The sequence below is a fragment of the Poeciliopsis prolifica genome, unplaced genomic scaffold, assembly GCF_027474105.1.
Source record: "Poeciliopsis prolifica strain line A6 unplaced genomic scaffold, Auburn_PproV2 SCAFFOLD006, whole genome shotgun sequence".
Lineage (NCBI taxonomy): Eukaryota > Metazoa > Chordata > Actinopteri > Cyprinodontiformes > Poeciliidae > Poeciliopsis > Poeciliopsis prolifica.
The window spans coordinates 4,885,378-4,904,764 of record NW_026562381.1 but is presented as its reverse complement, the minus strand read 5'-3'; the positions used below and the strand labels follow the sequence as shown (position 1 = coordinate 4,904,764).

Sequence of the window (19,387 nt, the reverse complement as noted above, 5' to 3'; positions counted from 1 at the left end):
GGGATGATGAAAGAGGTCCAGCAGCTGAGTGGAAACAAAGGAATCAATCAGCCAGTCCTTTGAGTTTATAAGGAGAAAAGACTGAGATGGAGGGATGAGGGAAAGATGGAGAACAGAGAGGAAGGTCAAAGGAGAGGGCTTGTATAAATAGGAAAGAAAGTTGAACATGGTGTGGGATTGATGAGTACAGGGTCACAAGACAAAAAAGGAGGAATAAAAAAGACACTTTAGGGCAAATAAAAAATGGGAGATATGCAGGCGAAAGCAAAATAACAAACAATACGAAATATGAGCCGAGCAGCAAACAAGTGGTTGTGGGGAAGAGTGGAAACCATGTGACATTTGTGTGTGAGCTGCATGCTAACTAACATACTAATACAGCAAGGTGAAAACACACCTGCATCAGCAACTAGAAAGAAAGGAAGCAGCAGGAGGGTCTGATAGAGGACATCCTTTCCTTCTCCTTGCTTTTATTCTTCCCTTATCCCCAGCGACCATCTTTTTTTTTTGTTTGACCTAAATGTTTTTTTTTTCTCTCTCTCTTTGTCTTAATTCCTGCACCTGGATTCCCTTTTTCTTACCTTTCAAGTGTCCGGTATCATTTTTTCTAGCTTTATTTCCCCCTTTTCCTTTCTCTCCCTCCCTCTGTATCTCTTTTTCATCCAGTCCATGCTTTGATCAAGTCTTCTGTGGTTTACTGTGACTCTACTCCCTCTAATTTATGAAACCATAAATGATATCAGATGCATTATCCATTCCTTGACCTAAATAAACACATAATGCACTCACCCACCCTGCAAAGCAGCGCGATAAGTAACTCAAAGGCAGATTTTAAAGCACTGTGCACAGCAAATATTTTTACAGCGTGACAATTAAGATAGAGAAAAAAAAAAACAGAAACTGACCAAATGTGGTTTTCTTGTTCATAAAAACTGGGAAGGTTGTTTTGTCTATGTGTGCATTTTACTGTGTGCAGAGAAAAGGGGAAAAAAAAACACAGCTTGAAATTGTGAAATATATTAGTGAGAAAATAACCCATTATGGGGGTAATATGATTTATGTTAATTATAAACAGCAAGGGTATTTAAAGTGCCCCTTAAATTGGTTTGTAAAAGTAATCATAAACCTCTAAGCATGAAGGAATTTTAAATACGGTGGTAAAAACAAGTAATGATGCTGCAGTGAGTGAGGGAAACCTGATAATCAGACACTGCTTTGCAGAAGAAAAGACAATTAATTATGATGGCCTAATGGTAATTTGTTATAAATTTGTTTTGGTTGTTGATTTTTGGCGGTGCTCTGTTTGTCCATTATGGATAACCACAATGGCTTTTTTAATGAAATCTGTGTTGATTGAATGGATGAAAATGTTGCATCAATGTTTTTGTCTTCTCTGATGACATTTTCAACCACATTTAAGCTCAACCAGGACAAGCAATCAACATAATTTGCATAGATGTGTTTAATTTAATCCACTATCAGCTTTTTTATTAATCAAACTGAGCTGTTGATGTATCTAAATGAATTATGTTTAAGTCTCACAAAGTTACGCTCAATAGATTCAAGTGATTTCTAAGTTCTGTGTTAAGTTTAAATGAAATCTGATTCATTTTTTTCTTTTACGTTCATGACAGAACTTTTGGTTATTTTTGCTTTAATCTCTTATTTCGCACTTTGAATGCTCAGGTTTGTTTTGTTTGTAAAATTAATATTTTCAAAACAAACAAAAACTTGCACCGTATGCGTTTATTTCAAGCTGTAAAGTACAACTCTTTGCTTAAATTTTATTGGATAGTCTACAGAAATACTGGTAATATAAAAAAATAAAGCTTATTTGTACTTTAGGTAAAAGTTTTATTTAAGCAGCAGATTAACTCATCAGCCCTGTTTGTTCACTGCAGAGAGCAGACAAACAATTTTTTTTCTTTGGGCGTTTAAATACCGGAAACAAAGCATACTTCCTCTTGAAACTTACAATAGATCATTGAGCTCTAGTTGCTCTCAGATGTGCAGTTACATGTTCAGGATGTAAATAAATTCAGCTGAGTCATTGTGATCGTGAAAAACTGGTTGAACTACGTCGTTGACGTCAGTGTTCCCACCTTTAACGTTCTCTCTCCTCTTCTCCAGTACTTTGCCTAAAATCTCCTCCTGCATTCTCCTTTCTCAGGAGCCTGCAGTTGGTTTCCGTCACAGCAAGTCACGCACACACTTCCTGCTTGTCTTTTAGGCTGTTCTCTTGGTGAGGTGGCAACACGTTTCTGTCTGAGGCCAACATCTGTTCACTGCAGAACATGTGGCTGTTTTAGCCTCATTTAACATAGTTTTATAAATGAAATAGTTTGTTTGGGTTTGCCACAAGTTTGCATATGGTTTTAGGAGAATCTCAAGTTTTTAAGCAACTGTAATTTGAGAATCAGAACCTTTGGAAGATGGAAAAGCAACTTCCAAAACATTTTGTATTTCTTATCTATCTTTTTTTTTTTTTTTTTTTTTGAGGACCAAACTCCAAATCCAGTGTACTTTACTGTGTGTAGTGTATCATTGTGGCATATCGTGTTAAAATTTCCGATATATGCATTATTTTTTTTCTCTCATCCTTCTTTAACTGATCTGTAACTTCGGGATAAAGATTGGCTCTAAACAAAATATGAATGTGGCAATGCCACGAATGTATAATTTTCCACTTTTATATCAAGACCTTTCTTGCCTTCTTACTCTTTCGTTCTTATCTCTGCTGACTCATTCATTTCAGAAGTTTATGGTTCATAATGCCTTTCAGAACATAAAGCAAATCTCTGTACAAAGTTTACAATACTTGGTCAGATTTTACAGAATAAATCAAACACAAGAACAAGAGGAAGATTCACAATTTGAAGAACAAATACAGACAACAATGCAGTCTGCTCCACAGATAAACATTTCCTCAGCCGACAAAAGAAAACTAATCACCTTAGGACCTCTTGGGTAACTTTGCTCGGAGACACAGGGGGATGTTGCAGAATAAATGCATAATGCAACCTCTGCAGTAACTGTTGGTTCCTGTGACACATTTTCTGACTGCATCTGTTGGTTTCAGTGTTGAACCTCTAAATGTGGAAGTCTCATTATCTCTAATGAGTGGCTGTTGAAAGATGAAGAGCTGTTGATGAGAGCTCCTTCTGACTCAGACAGTGAACAGGGTAATGATATACAGTATTGGCCACATGATGGAGGCTTTTATCCAAAGTGCCTTGCTGTGCTTCGCCTGCATGCATATTTTAGAAAGGGTAGCCCAAGGGGAACTAGCTAAACCTCGAGTTCTAACAATGTGACTCTTCACAAAAAAACACAAACTACAGCAGCATGTATCAAAGGTGGAGCAGGGTTACTTTTTATACTTGGGAGCATGTTTCAAAGAGTTACAGGGGGGATATAAATTTCTTTGTTTTGATACAAAACTGCAAAGGTGCATATTTGTTCATATCTCACAGGAGATCTATCCAACTGTGATCAGCAGCTCCAGATTTATTCTGGGTTCATGTTTCAGAGAATGACTGGCTTTTTTTGCGTGTATGCATGCGTGTGTGTGCGTGAACTCTGTTGTGTCTCAGAAAACCCAAATGCCTGGGAATTGTGTGTGAATTTCAGTACTGATGTGAACATTCTCTTTTTTTCCCATCTTCAGTATGGGGAGGAGGAGGTGTGTTCGGACCGCTTGGATACAGACTTCCCTGACATCGACCTCTCCCAGCTGGACACCAGTGACTTCGACAGCGTCAACTGCCTCAGTGAGCTGCAGTGGTGCACTGATCAGCCAGCGGATGTGTCACCAGCCTCCATCCACTACAGTACGGCAGATGAGCTCTTTGAGGTGAGCTTTCACCACCAAAGGGAAGTTCATGTAATCTCCAGTTGAGTCATGGACTGGGACATCAGCGTAGAATGCTTTTATAATGGCATAATTTCATTTTATTATATGACCTAATGTGTGCTGTTGCAGTGTCAGTCAGTAAATATCAGTTGTACAATAGTGCATATTTTTTCTGTCACAAAGACAGACTGTTTCTGTATGAAACAACAATGAGGTCAAATTTCCCATTATGTTTCTGTTTACCAGATGATCTGCAGATCATTTCTTCAATAGTCATTGTCCAATTAAGTTCCTTTTGTTAAATGAGAACATGTTGAAATCACAACAGTCCTGCATCTTTCCACCCGATGTTCAGGTTAAACACTTTTATATTCTGCATCCAAACTACTGTCGTACATTTTATTTTACTCTTATTATTATTCTTTTGAAATATCTTTCTTCATTATGACCTGGGAGGGTCTGACAGGAACATTGAGGAGTTTAGAAAAAGGTGTACAACCTAAGCCATTGCTGTGTTTTGCAGCAATAAGGTGAAGAGAGCTCTTCCTTTCTTTTTACCCATTATGAGATGACTCTTGTGCAATACTCTGGGAATAGGAAAGCTTTTCATAGGCCACAAATTAGTATCAAATCAGTTACTATTAATTTGCATTGAAGCGGTTGGGATTTCTTTCTAATAGATTTTAGTGAGTTTTATGGCTTTCTCTGCCTTTTTGCATCTTCTTTTCTTCATGTGTCCATTGCTTATTACCTCAGTAATTCCATCAAGTCTTGTGAATTTTAGGTTAATAGCTTTATAAGAAATTGAATTTTTGAGAAAATTGGTGTGTTTATGCTTTTTATTCCTTGCTAGCCCTGTACTTTAATGAACTAAATTGCAGACTTTATTATGTTACTTCACTTAAACATTGTGTACTGTGTTCTTGACCTCCAGTACAACTTACGCAGTCGCCAGAGCATTCTGTTTGTTGACACGTGCAATATCCCAGCCTTTCACTTGATCCTCATTCTGAGACTCAGACATGCCGCAGGCCTCAGAGGGCACTGCCAACAAAACTGATTCCCATTTACACTGTGTAACCTGATAATGGAGGCAGTCCACCAGTTTGGACTGGCCAAGTGCTTCTGCAAGGGGCCGGCGACAACTTTCAGACTTCAGTTTCCAAGGGGCCCTTCCTCCAGGAATTCGAAGAATCCCCATCTTGATTTTTCCAAATCTAAAAGCCAATTCTTCATAATTACCAGGTGAGGTGTTGTGGTCTCATTACAAAGGATAAATTGAGTGCTCTCTGCGAATACAAAGACACAACTGAGAACATAGCCTTTTGGTGCATTGGGTCATGTAATCCAGCCCTGCAGTAGAAATTGCTCTGATCCTGCGATGCACCGCGGAGTGTTGCCTAAATGAAGGCAGGCCAAGGCATGATGGGAATGCAGGTGAAGTAAACAGCTACTATGTCTGTCTTTACTGTTTGTATCTGAGTGTCTCAGTCTTTATCAGCACTTTGATTCATTCTAGCTGGCACCATGTGAGTGCCTATTCATTGCAGACACAAAACAGATCTTCAACGGACTTAAAAACAAAAGTCCACATTTTGCATACATTTTGTATTGTCCTCATCTCCTTAATCATCTTCAATAACCTTTCATTTGACTTTTAACTTAGTATAGATTCATTTAAAGTATAACTTTAATATGCAGGGTCCTGGTTTCACTTTGTCTAATCTAGTATGAAAATGCTGCATTTCTATTTATTTATGTATCTGCCATTGCTTTACTTTTATCAATTAAACTTTTGTTTTTACATTTCATATCTCATTTGTTCATTCCTCTAATTTTGTCTTTTTACACTTTAAATTTGCACCGTTCAAGCCCAGTATTTTGTACCTCTGTGCTTATTCGGCGCCTTTCCCTATCACAATTTGGCAGTATAGTATATCAACGTTGCAGACAGTCAGGCATCATTTCATTATCTCTGAATACAGTGATAAGAACACAAATGAAGCTATTGTCAGTGTATCATTTATGCCTCTGCTTCTTGTCAGTTGATTTCTTTATAGCAGCATATTGGAATTTAATCCCATGTTGAAAGTTATTGATCACATTTCTGTGGGAAGACTCAATATAACCTTGCAGACTAAATCAAAGAGATTGTTTCTAAAGGTTAGGGCAATTAAAACTCATCATTTGTTTTAAACTGAAGCAATATAGATGCCTACATAATACATAATTGAGATGTTTTCTATATTTTTTTTGTATCAACCTTTCTTCGGATAAAATATATTAATAAAGAAATCTCACCAGTGCAAAAACCATTTTTGCTATTTTTGTGTCATACCAAAGTTCTCTGGGCCTTTTGAAGAAAAGCAGACCCACAGCATCACATATCCTCCACTGTACTGATTAGCGGAATGAGATGATTTTCTATGATTTATCCTCATCTGGCCAAATGCAAAGTCCCAGATTTTTTTTCACCTCCTTTAATGTCTTTCTCACTGTTTGATGGAACGTTAAACTTGTTCCTGTTATTTCAACTTCTAAATTATTGCTCTGATTGTAGAAATAATTCGTTGTTTATGACTTACAGAGATCCTCAAACATCTGACATGTCTTTTTGTTTTTTGAAGAGTTGGCCATGTGTTACAGCATTTTCATATCCCCAGTTATATCTGAACAATTGGAAGTTTTCAATCAACTTAATGTATAAATTGCATAGTTTTATAGTAATAGGGACTGTTTGGGGCTGCAGTAAGTGTATATAAGTCTGGAGAGCTCTTAGTCACATTGAAGTCAAAAGAATGTCATTGCATAATTAAATTTACTAACCATAAAAAATAACCAAATAAATAATTGTAATTTACACTATAGTAACTCCCAAGACAATTATTATTTGATTTTTTGATTTATTACGACATTTTAAAGTATTTATTTTATTTTCCAAATTCTGAAAAGTAGCTTCTGGCACAGAGGTAGAGCGGCTTGAGACAATGAATACATTTTATGATAAATACTTTGGCAGTGAGGGACATATTAAGCTGGATGATAAAAGTTAGTGGCTTCCTGCAGGCCAGCCGTGCTATCGCCTCTCCTCCAGACGCAGCTCTCAGCAAGATGGCAACGCCTCATCTGTGAACTCCTCTTTGTGCTGGTGTACTGGGATTCAAAAAACAAACAAATGTTCAAACTGAAGTCTTTTCTGCTACTTTCACTATTGTCTTCATGTTTGAAAACTATAGGAAACGTAAAACAGATGAGCAAGAGTTCAAACTGAGCCACACCAGTCATGATGAATTCAAAGGAATAAAAATCCTGTTTTAGCAGAACTTTGTTTTTCTCAAGATGACCAGACTGATGTTCTTCTGGATAAATGTCAGAAATCAGAGAAACTGTTAACCCAAACTGATTAGTGCGTAGAGAAGGCTGATCAACAAATGTCTGCACGTAAAGAACAAAAGTTCATTTTCAGTCTCAAAATGTGGATAATGGGTATAAATCCTTCAAAGACGTTCTATTTTCTGTCCCTCTTTATGACTTCATGATGAAAATGTTTGCTATGTTGTGGATGCTTCATCGGTGATGATTACAGGGTGGGGTGAGATGTGAAAGCAGTTTTGATCCAAATGCTGAAAATCCTTGCTGGAACCTGATTCTGTTCTGCTTAGAGACTAAACTTTAAACCTTTTCTACCCTTTTGCACTTGAGAGTAAAATACCCATTTTGAGTTTATTAGAATAAGTCAGATATCTGGTTCACCAACATATATAGAGAAAAACTAAGGCCGAACATTGCAATTGTGAGCAGAATGAGTATTGAAAGGAGAGGGAATAAAATTTACTGTTAGGACCAAATAAGGGACTATTTGCCAGTTTTTTGACTGACTGACTGACTGACTGGTTGACAGATATTTAAGAAACATTTCCAAGAATCCATTTCAGTCTTTTTCTGTGTTGCTTTGTTGCATTTTCTTTTCTCACCTTTTTTTTCTCTGTGTCCGCAGATAGAAGAGGAGAATGCGGCTCTACTGGCCGCTTTGACAGACAGTTTGGATGGCATGGTGGATGCTGAGGTCGGTGGGCTCTCTGTTTTTCCAACTCTGGAAGAAGAGCCCAGTCAAGAGGAAGAGGAGGAGAGAAGTCTTCCTCTGAGTGCCGAGGACTTCAGTCAGTCACTGGGGGCCGAGACAGAGGACCTATCTCTTGTAAGAACACCTGTTAAATTAAAGTTATATTCATTTTGGATACATTTTGATAACAATATTATGAACAAAAGCATCACTTTCATCTTCCTGCCATTTAGTTTACAGCACACCTTTGAGTGCCTGTTTGAGAACATTAATGCTACCCTCCTAGTTCTGTTTACAAAGATCTGAAAATCAAAAGTCCCCTGCAGCTCAGAAAGCGACTTCTGTCAGAGTGGGTCCTTTAATTCGGGCTTCAAACGCCGTCTATCCCCTCCTCACCCTTTCTGTGACGTGCCTCTCCTTTCCCATGCTCCCCCACTTTCTTTCTCACCGGCATCCTAATCTTCATGGCGCGTCGCACCTTGATGTTCCCCTCAAGTTGGCCTGCGAGGTTCAAAGTCTGCCTTTAACTCCCCAAAAAACAGAGCAGTGCCAAGGCACAAAGTAACCTTTCAGAGAGCCTGGGCTGCTGTAGTTTCAATACTCAAGTATCTCTTCAAGGAAAAGGAAGAAAGTTTTCAGAGAAGGAGGGTACATGCTTCAACCTGTTAATTAATCATCAAAATAAACAGAAAAATATATTGCAATACAGCAGGGTGACATGCGCTGAATTTGCATGTCAGTTTAACTGTTTGGATTTAATAACTGAAATAAACTAACTTTTTCAACGATATTCTATGTTGATTCTAAGTTAGGATTCAGCTGTATGTTACTGAGTAAAGACTGTAGAAGCATAATAAATGTTAAAAGACAAAGCAAAAGTGATAAAATATCCCTTTTGAAGAATTAAGGATTGCCATTGACAATCAGAACATGTTTGGATTGGGTAACAATCACACCTGCTTGTTAGCACAGTAATATAAATTCTTGTGATTGTGTTGCTCATGTGATTGCCTGTTTTCAAGCCCTCTTTTCTCTTTTCACACTGTGTTGCTGCATGCCTCCTTTCATCGTTCCCTGACCCACATTTCTGGGAACAAACCGTGTTTTCCTCTTTTCACCCTGGCTTCTCCCAGCCTGCACCTGAGCACACCCCCATCCTGTCATACAGGAGCAACAAATTGTTGTATCCCTTTGCAGGGAATATTGTCGTCCATTTTATTTTGTGTTGACTCAGCTGTCAGAAGAATGCAGCTTTGTACTCGGCTCTGAAGCCTAATTAAAGAAGGAAGCTATTTCACTGCCACAAACTACTTATGATTAGCGCTGTAATGTGGCCTTATTGCACTTGTCGAGTTGATTCCACCCTGCGTCCTTAATTTGACTTAAATTTTACAGCATAAGGGTCTGTGTTTAAGGTCCTCTGAGTAAGTGCCAGTCAACAAAGAGGACTTTGTCTGGCAGTCACGAGTCAAGTTGGGGATGGCTGAATACCTGCAGCGTCAATATTCACCAAGCCGCTCTGCAGGAAAGATTTGCTAACCTCTTTTATATTGAATGGGTTCATTTATAATCCAGTCCAAAAGAGCAAAGCAAGAAATGTTTGTTGGTTTGGATCTTAGATTCTTCCCATTTCTGTGCCAGTGTTGTGTTTTTTGTTGTTGTTGTTGTAGAAAAAAGGCCTGTGCACCTCTTATTTTTGTTAATTAGCCTCCGTCCATTTTAAAGTGCTCTTAAAAGATGGTGAACCAATAATTACAAATAATCTCTAGCACCATAGGGAACAGTAGGTGAAAGTTAAACAGGGCTAAAGGATATTATATTCAAACAAATTTGTGATTGGCTGCCACATTGTTAGACAATCTGAAAAGAGAAAAGCAGAAAGTGAAGTTTTACTCGGTGGACTGTAAGTCTAAAACTAAAAGAGAAGCTCCTGCGCTAAAACTGAAACAATTAAACTTAACTGCAGTTTATGTGACTTTTATTTGAAGGTGTTCAGTTTATTTGAGGGTATTCAATTACAATGCATGGTAGTGGCAGCTTTATGCTGTAGCACTGTTTTGCTGTCTGTATAAATAGTGTATCCCACATTTCCAACACAGTCTAATATAAATCACTGATTTAAAAGTAGGCAAAATTCTGCTATTTTCTCTAAAGGCATTTCTCTCTTCCATTGTGACATCTCCACTCTTAATGCTAATAATTAATAAGCTGTCAAAACAGAAAGGCTCCTTAAGCATACATACATAATAAAGGAGTGAATGGAATAATAATCTCACACAGTGCACTACCTCCAAACTTGTTCACAAACGTTTTGTGCAGAACCATTTAAAAATGTTTTGATGCATGTCTACCATGTTAAATTTAAATTTAAGATTAGTAGGTTTTTTTAAAAAAGTTTTGGTTATTTTATTTTATTATTATTATTTTTTTTTATTGAGGCCTAATATGACATTCATGCCCATTAAAAATATGTATGTTTGTGAACTTCTGAAATGAACTGCCTGTCATTATAGTGTCAGTGAAAAACATTTCCAAAAAGTCAAACCTGGCAGCAATAACAATTACTGTGTGGACTTTCTAAGCTTGTAAAGCAACGGCATCCAGCAAAACATCAGGACACAGAGGGGACTGTCCTGCAACAGTCTGATAAATGGCATGAAGGTATTGTTTTGGTCTAAATAAAATGTCAGCAGTACAGAGAGTTCACACTTCCAGATGGCATTTTCTTTTATTTTATTTGCTGTTGTGTAGGGAAAAAAAACACAAATGTCCTCGTTTATCTTTGAAATCAATTATCAGTTGATGTGTGTCAAAGCAGGCGGGTTACTGAGTTACCCATGTCTCTGTTTCCAGACTTATGGAGCAACAGAAAGATAACAAGGGTCAAACCAGAAACAGATGCTCATTCGGGTTCAAAGATACACATTTTCTCCGTGTGTACCTTAAATGTTGATGTGAACTGCATAATTTTGTACAAATTTTGCACTTTCCTCAAATCCCCTTTTTAAAAGTTCATTTACCATAACTTATCCAGCACCAAAACCTCAACTTACTTATGCACTCAAAACACAGAGCTGTAAAAACCTATTCTCTCCCTATGGATTCAACTCTGACAACTTGGCTCTGTTTCTTTTTCATGGTAACCGACAACTCTCATACACACTTCTCTCCTCTCCACAAACTCTTCTGCAGTTTCTGCTCCTAACCTGACTCTGAATCCGTTTGTCACAGGCGTAACTTTTTCTTCTACCTGCAGGCAGGCAGTTTGTGACGAGTCAGTTAAGACCCATCGCTTCTAGGAATTTCATTGCCTGAAATCATATCATTTGAATGCAGAAAGACTGGTAAACTGCACACTTTTCATAGCTTAGTTTGAGATGCTACAGCAAGTTTTCCTATCATTCCTCAACCCTCCAAAGAGGTTTTTGGTGCGGCTGTTCAGATTGCAGTGTCTCAAAAATCCCTGATGCAAATCCAGCTGTGATGTTTAGCACCCCTGGAAAAAAAGCAGGATATTTCGCTGTACTAAATATAAATCATATCATCCTGAATCCTGACTCTGTTTCCACTAAGTACACTATCAGTGGCAAATATAGCAACCTGACATTCACATCCTCTCACACAGAAAAGCCTGCTGTAATAACATTAGGACTTTACTCAACTATGTGCCAGATGTGTGTGGCCGTGTGTGTGTGTGTGTGTGTGTGTGTGTGTGTGTGTGTGTGTGTGTGTGTGTGTGTGTGTGTGTAATTCATCCCTTCCTTCCATCAGTTGAGTGGTTTACTGTCACGTGTTTACTGTCACTCATGTGCTCAGGTCCGAATGTGACGCTGCCCTCTACTGTTACGTGCTGGTTCAGCAGATGTCCTCACTGAACCTTCTAGTGCTTGTTTGCCTGTCTGCTCACTGTCTGTGCTCTTAATGCTCTCGGTCAGCGCTTCTCAATTCTGGTTCTCACACCCCCTGCCCTGCATGTTTTAGGTGTTTCCCTTCTGCTAAACACCTGGATTGAATATGCGGGTTCAATCCATCCTTCTGCAGTACTTGATGTTTATGCAGTCATTTGAATCGGCTGTTCTGGATTAGAGACACATCTAAAACATGCAGAGGAGGGGGGCCTGAGGACTGGAATTGAGAAGCACTGCTCTATGTGTAATTAATCTGGAATAACTGCACACATTTTATTTATAATTGCACATCAAAGTTTTTATGGACTAAAAAATAATAAAGAAGAATATAGTAAACATTTTGTACTATTTTTATCTCCAATGAGAAAAAAAACATCAGTGAGAAAGTTAATTTATTTAAGCAGTTTAATTTAAAAAGTAATACAGCTATATTGTGGTACACAGAGTGGTGTTTCTAAAGCATCTCTTAGAAAGTTTGAATATTTTAAAGATCATTAAATACATGATTTATATAATGTTCTGGACAAACTTTTGCCTACACAAACATTGGGAAGATTATTGACAATCAACAGCCCCGACATAGAATTAAGGCGAAAAATAAAGAAGCTGACTGTCCACTGTATTCAACGTTTTAATGTGAAGTTGAGTGGAATGGAAAAGTTGAAAATTGTGCACATGCAACCTCTGTAAAACCCATTTAGGAATGGGATGACATTAACCTGCACCAACAATGCTTCTGTAACATCTCAGCAGAGCCAGAGGCTGGTCACCTCCACCTGCACTGCACAGATGCAGTGATTAAATTGAAAAGAGCCCCAACCAAGTATTTAGTGCACAAGACACTGTGAAGTACTTGGATAATTTTTAAATATTTCTTCTGTCATAAACATTTTGTTTATAATGTGTTATTTAAGTTTTCTAAGGAACTCAGTGTTATGGTCTTTTAGCTATAGTCCAAATTCAGAACAGTCAGCCATAAGTCTTGATTATCAAGATAAACAGAATGTTTTTTTTTTTAATTGTATATTCAATGACATGTATCTAAAATGCAAAACTTTGTTTATTTTAAGAATTTACTTTGGAATAGACTAAACTGAATGGGTTGAATGAATGAATTTCAAGCCAGAATTATTCATTATTGAAATTCTTCAGGGACTAGCAACAAAATAAATGAAAAAACATATAATAATAATAATAATAATATAATAATAATAATAATAATAATAATAATAATAATAATAATAATAATAATAATAATAATAAATTGCATGACTACTAATCAGGGATTGTGTTTGGACAAACACATTTATTTATCAAATGTATGTATTCCTATCCATCTTGTTTGAGTAAGTGATTAAAAAGTTGTATGCTATCAAAAAGATTATTTTGATTAAAAAAACATTGTTCTGTCGATGCACATTATCTTTTTTCTTTGGTGTTGGTTTTCTGCCAGATTGCATTTCATAAAATTTGTTCATGTGTGTCTGTGATTCCCTTTGCATTTTTCTTTCATCACCTGGGTTTGCAATTCCACTTCCACTTTTCCTGTATGTGTGTGTTCCACCGTAGAACAAGGCCTCTATTGATGATGCCAGCGCAGTTCTGGAAAGCATCCAAAGCGGAGTGGAGTACAAGAGTGGGCTATACTGTTAGGGAGGCCCCCATGCCGTCAAAGAGTTTGCAACGTTTCACACAGACTCAAACCTTCAGTCTACTCTTCAGTTTCCTCAATGGCACTCTCAGAGGAGCATCATCACATACTCTAAGCCAAGTTGGCTCTCAGACAAAGGGCCGCAGTGGCCCCATTACCAGCGCAGGCAATCGTCCCATTTCAGTCAATTGACCCAGATAGTATTCTTTGGTGGCAGCCAGCGCTGTTGGGTGGTGATGTTGTGTTCATTAAAGCATTATAGTACTATAACAGTGATGAAAGTTGTTTATAACTTGACTCAGGGCTCAACAGTTTTACAGCATAAACCGATAATATAAATATGTCAAATTTTGGTGCACTTTTAAACCCAATCCCTTTAAAAGCAGTTCTACCAGTAATGTTTCAAATTACTTTCTCATAAAGATGTTACTATAAAAAGCCTATAATTACATTTTTTTTTACCGTGAAGCACTTAGTGACTGCTGTCTAAGAAAGGTGCTAGATAAATTAAATTTATGTACTATTTACTCAGTATAAATCGTCACTACCAACTCTTCTCATTTCCATCTATCTCATTTTATTAAATATAGCTAGCTAATCTGTGACATAGTGCTGACGTCTAAATTACAGCAGCTGATTATTCAAAAATGTTTAATAAGTAAATTAAGAACCCCCCAAAACAAATGTTATACTATTATTAGTACTTTTGTGTTTATTTTTTTTTTCACAAATTAATTGTTAATTATTAAGTATAAAACATATGAAGCTGTGTTTTAGTCATGCTTCTTTCCTACTTAAGAACATTTTCTGTGGTCTCTGACAATGCAGAAACCTTTAAAAAAACATTTAAAGAACATTATAATAATAGGGAAGAGCCCAATATATCAACATTTCACATCAATCTAAAGTGTTCAATCATAAAAACGTTTTATTAAATAAACAAAATGCAATGCCATGATTTAATTCTAGAGTACTAACAATAATTCAGTGTCATTTTAATATCCCTTGTAGTCATTTTGTCACATTTCAGCCATGACAAAATTGCTGTATTTGCAATGGCTTTGTGTGAAAAGCAGCTTTTATTGTGAAGTTCAAAAAAACAAAATCCAAGGTCTTCATATTTTCTAACAAATACAATTCTGAAACTGCAGTAGTATGTATTGCCTCCTGATGCAGTACTCTGGCTATATTTCCAGGTGTTTTCTTTTTTTTTTTTTTCTTTACTGTCTTTCCAGAGATGGGTATGTTATAAAGGACATTTTTCTACTGTCCTTTCTAACAAAGCCAGCTCACCTGTTTTTTCAAATTCCTTAAATTGCAACAAAAAAAGTAAAGGATCCTCCTTCATAACATTATTAGCTTTAAGGAAGGCATACAAGTAACACTGTTCCTGTGAGAACTACTGCATCAAAACGTGATGCTTGACTGCTTTGATACATCTATATAAATTGCCCTAACCATTTCCCAAGTGATTCAGACCCCAGATATTGCTGAATTGCCCCCCACTTTAGGTCGACCGTCTTTATAATGGGTCCCTTTAAATCCTCGTTCCTATCATTTCTGTATTTTCTGCATCATCTTTTGGAGCAAAGGCTGCAAAGCTTAGAGGGGGATTTTCTTTCTAAGCTGATTTATATCAGCTGATAGGGCTGCCATGAAGCCACGCTCAGGATTGAACGGATGAGTACACAGATGGAAAAAACGTAATGAAAGGATAGTTGGAGAAAGAGAAGTGGTTGTGGTAATATCCATTTCAAAGGTAATACCCAGGGAAGGTCTAAGGAGAGGTTTCCTATGTTTTATGCCTTAACTTTGGCTTTGTGTTTGATCTGGAACAACAAAAAGATGGGACCAAGAGGATGGGATGTTAGAAAAGAGGGCAGAGTTGATGTGACAGTTTAGAAGTTAAGATAAAATATGTAAGGGTCACACAGGTTGATTTAGAAAGGAGTCACAAAGAAATCAGATACAAATCAGGATTATGTATGAATCAAACAAGAAAATGTTGAATAGGTAGAGAATGATGGAGAGATGATGGAAAAACAGGAGAAACTGAGAACTGAGGGAGAAAGAGGGGCACTGGTCACGCCGTATTATTAGGGTATCTAGAAAAGAACAACTGGATCTGGCTCTTTAATAGGAAACGTGAATGTGCCATGTAGCTGTCGGCTTTAGTGGTATGATAAATGTACAGTATCATGACCTTTTCTACACATTATTCCTTTATACAAACATCCATCTGCAGAGCATTAACGCCTGACAGAATTTAGATTAGAAAGTGCAGTGAAAGGCCAAAAGAACTGAATGTTGAATGCTTTATGTCAATGTGAATAGTTTTTTCTACTCCTGTTCTATTTACTAACCCTACTTTTTAAAGTATATAATTCACTATCTTTGCATCCTAATTATTCTGCCTTAATGTGTTTCCATCTAATGATCCAATGTAGAAAAAAGATATATATTTATGCAAAAATTAAATTTAATGATAATGTTATGCCCTATGCAATCATAGTAAAGACTATTAACGTGAAAGACGTCCAGTACATGATCACTGACATCCTTCCATAGAGGTCAAGTCACAAAAGGTCAATGCTAAGGAAGTTTACTTTTCACATTTTGTTGCATTTCATGGAAAGTTGTCAGGAATGAAAAACTGTGGTAGAATAACATGAACAAGCAGCAGTGGGATTTAAGAGTTTGCTGTAGATTTGTACGGTTGGACTGGCATGAGGCATTAGCAAAAGCTATTGCATAGTTGGGCTTCACAATATCAGGGAAATGTTGTAAATTTGACACGTTTGCTAAGTATCACAATGACAATATGATTATTCTACATATTTTCTTTCTTCAACAGTTTCCTGTCCATTTTAGGCAAGCTTTACCACCTTCCCTGGAAAAATATATATATTTAGTGTGATCATCTAGGGAAATCAAAGTCTGTTATTGTGTAGTATACTAAAAAATATTGCTTCTAAGCAGTGCTTTGCAATTGCACATTGATATTGCAATGTCTCTGGCCATCAACCATAGTCATCTAATTTACCATGCCTAGTATATATATATATATATATATATATATATATATATATATATATATATATATATATATATATATATATATATATAATAACTTATAACATCTGAACCATATCTATTAAGGCATTCTACTTACTAAATATTAAGAGAGCATCCTGATATCTTATGTATTTTTTTATGCAGCTGAAGAAGTTGTTGTTGACTCCTCCCAATGTTCCAAGCGGCATCGACGTGCATAAAGATGGAGTCCAAAGCCATCGCTACAGCAACAGAAGTCTGCGCCTACGGCCAGTCAGACCTCTGACTAAGGTGAGGTGTGAATTACTGTGAATAAGTGACAGGACAATATGATATCATACATATAAAAACTCTATCATGAGTTTAGTAAAAAAAAATACCCACTTTCCAGCAGACTGAAGTAGAACAGAAGCAAAAACACACAGATGCACATTTCACTATTCGCTGCATGATGCCTCATTCCGTGTCCTCTGAAAGCTGGTGAGATAACAAAATTGGATTTTTCCAATCACTTCCTTTCAGGGTGGCAAGTTGAGGCAAAAGTAATTTACAGCTATATGTAGTGCTTGCAGTCAGTATCACTGCAACTGCAGGAGTTGTGTTTTAACATGTGTCTGCATTAATTTGTTTTGCATAGTCTTTAATGCACAGAAATGATTCTTAACTTAAATCTGTATTGGATTGTTTTTGGTCATTGGTGAGGATTAAATATTTCTAGCAAAAACGTTGCTCAATGAGGGTTAGACATGGAAACTTCTTCATCACTTGCAAAGATATAAAACCAGATACAAATTTCAGACATAAAAGTTTTTCGTGCATGACAGTCAGCAGAAACAGACGGAACAATTTTCAGGATTTGTGTGCTCAGTAGCATCCAGAAACAGATTTTCTTATAAGGTCTCTGGCAGCCTAAGGAATTTCACTACATTTTCTCCACTTCTTTATGAGTTATTCAATAAGGATAAAGACCCAGCAAATGTTTTTGTTTCTGCTTTGAAACAAAAGTTTCACAATGAAATGTAGAGTCAAACAAACAAAACAGATGCTTGTAAGTGATGCTGCTTTAGATGTTACGTTTTATTGCTCAAGTGTTTCCATGCTGCATTCTATTTGACTCAGTAATGAAAACGCCTCACCCACTTTGACCATTTCCAGCTGAAGTGCTAACAACTATTAGCCATGCAATCTGATAACAAAGTATCTCTCTCTGTCATGTACATATAGATATTAAAGGAATGTATGTATCAAATGTTAGGCTGTGCAAATATTTCTGCATAGTTGTGTTTTAGACTTGGGGTAGTTACAGCAAATCTTGAGAACTTGAGTCCAAAGTGTCTGTTCTCTTTTGCCACCATGGATTCATCGCATTGTTCTACATTTGTTTCTTGTCTGTATGTTGCTTTATATAAACAGAAGTTAGTGTTTTAGTGTGGTAATTAGTTTTAGAAGCATCATTAAAATCAGGCTGGAAAAAATTTGACTTTTTCTGAAGTACTTACAGAACTTCCTAACAGTTTAATATTTGGACTTGAAAATATGGTGAGTAGTGCGTTTTTTAATTTTTTTATTTATTTTTTTAACAACCACACGAACATCCCTTCTTCAATTGGCTTCAATTGGTTTCTACCAATTGAAGAAGGGACACAGGCATGGTAAAAAAAAATTATCAAATAAATCCAGCCAGACTGTAAGTAAAAAGAGGCTTCAGGACAATCTGGTCTCCTCAGCACACGTGGAGGCTTTAATGCGTCTCCTGACAGCTCTCAGATACTCCATTATGTTTACAAAAATGGGAAACAATATCAAAGCTGTCCAGAATGTAGCAGTAGTACGTCCCGTATGGTGACAGATTTTATTTTCCTAGTGATAGATATTTCATTTTAGAATAAAAACCCTGAGCCGTCAAGCTTGCAGAGACCTTCAGCTGCTGCTTGTGATAAATGTAGTGTTGGGGATGAGAGGACATCTACAATGGCTACTGCTGTATGACGTAGGAGTAATTGGATGGCTGCTAGCATTGTGCTTCAAGTGGTCATTGATTACAACACTGGTCATTTATCTTGTACAAGCATAGGGAACGGGAAGCCTTCGTGCAGGTTGTTGCCTAAGTAATCAGCATACAGGAGGAAGCTCTGGAAGAGCCTGGCCTGTGTCTGTCACAAGGCCTTCTTAAAGTCACCGTTGATGGAAGTATTGACTGACAGGGCAGAAGGGCAACAGTGAATCACATTCGCTCACTCTATTCTTTATCTGTATGAGTAATACAGATCAGCCATTTTATTGCAGCTGCAGACTGAATCATCCCTCACGAAGTCGGAAGGAAAATTTACTGCTGTGCGCGATGATCATGTATCCAAGGCAGGAAATTGAAAATAGTCCTTTTTTTTCCAGTTTTTCTTTAAGGGTGTATTCACACCAGCCCTGCTTGATCTGCTTTATTGAGCTACATTGTGTTTGCACAGAAAGTTCGGTTTGCTTGGGGTGATGTGAATGTGCAATTGGACTCTGATGCAGACTGAAAAGGTTCCATCGAAAAACTTAGGTCTCAGTTTGGTTGAAGATAAATCAAATTACAGACCAAGTTGACCAGAGACCCCTCAAAAAGCAGAAAGTGGACTGACCCCCAAGGCTGCCTGGGAAAATACAATCAAAACAAATGTAAAATACAAAAACTCAAACTTAATGTTAGAATGGAGTATTTCAAAGCAAACTCCATAGTACAATATAACTCTCATATGTTTACCATAACGTCATACAATAGTCATTGTCAGTTTGATGACAAATCTAATCTTACTTACTTGAGATAGAAATCTCTTATTTTATATTTAAATAATTGTTCAAGGTATATTTATGTTTGG

The 19,387-nt window shown here is 37.0% G+C and overlaps 1 protein-coding gene across 1 annotated transcript in view; it reads left to right on the top strand.

Moving 5' to 3' along the window:
• The window catches only part of LOC129360304 (peroxisome proliferator-activated receptor gamma coactivator 1-beta-like), an 88,929-nt gene that overhangs the window by 54,586 nt on the left and 14,956 nt on the right, over window positions 1-19,387 (top strand). Inside the window, exons 2-4 of the mRNA XM_055030436.1 lie at window positions 3,668-3,853; window positions 7,851-8,051; window positions 16,695-16,820. Of these exons, the coding sequence (XP_054886411.1) occupies window positions 3,668-3,853; window positions 7,851-8,051; window positions 16,695-16,820 (513 nt within the window). The remainder of the gene's footprint in view (window positions 1-3,667; window positions 3,854-7,850; window positions 8,052-16,694; window positions 16,821-19,387) is intronic.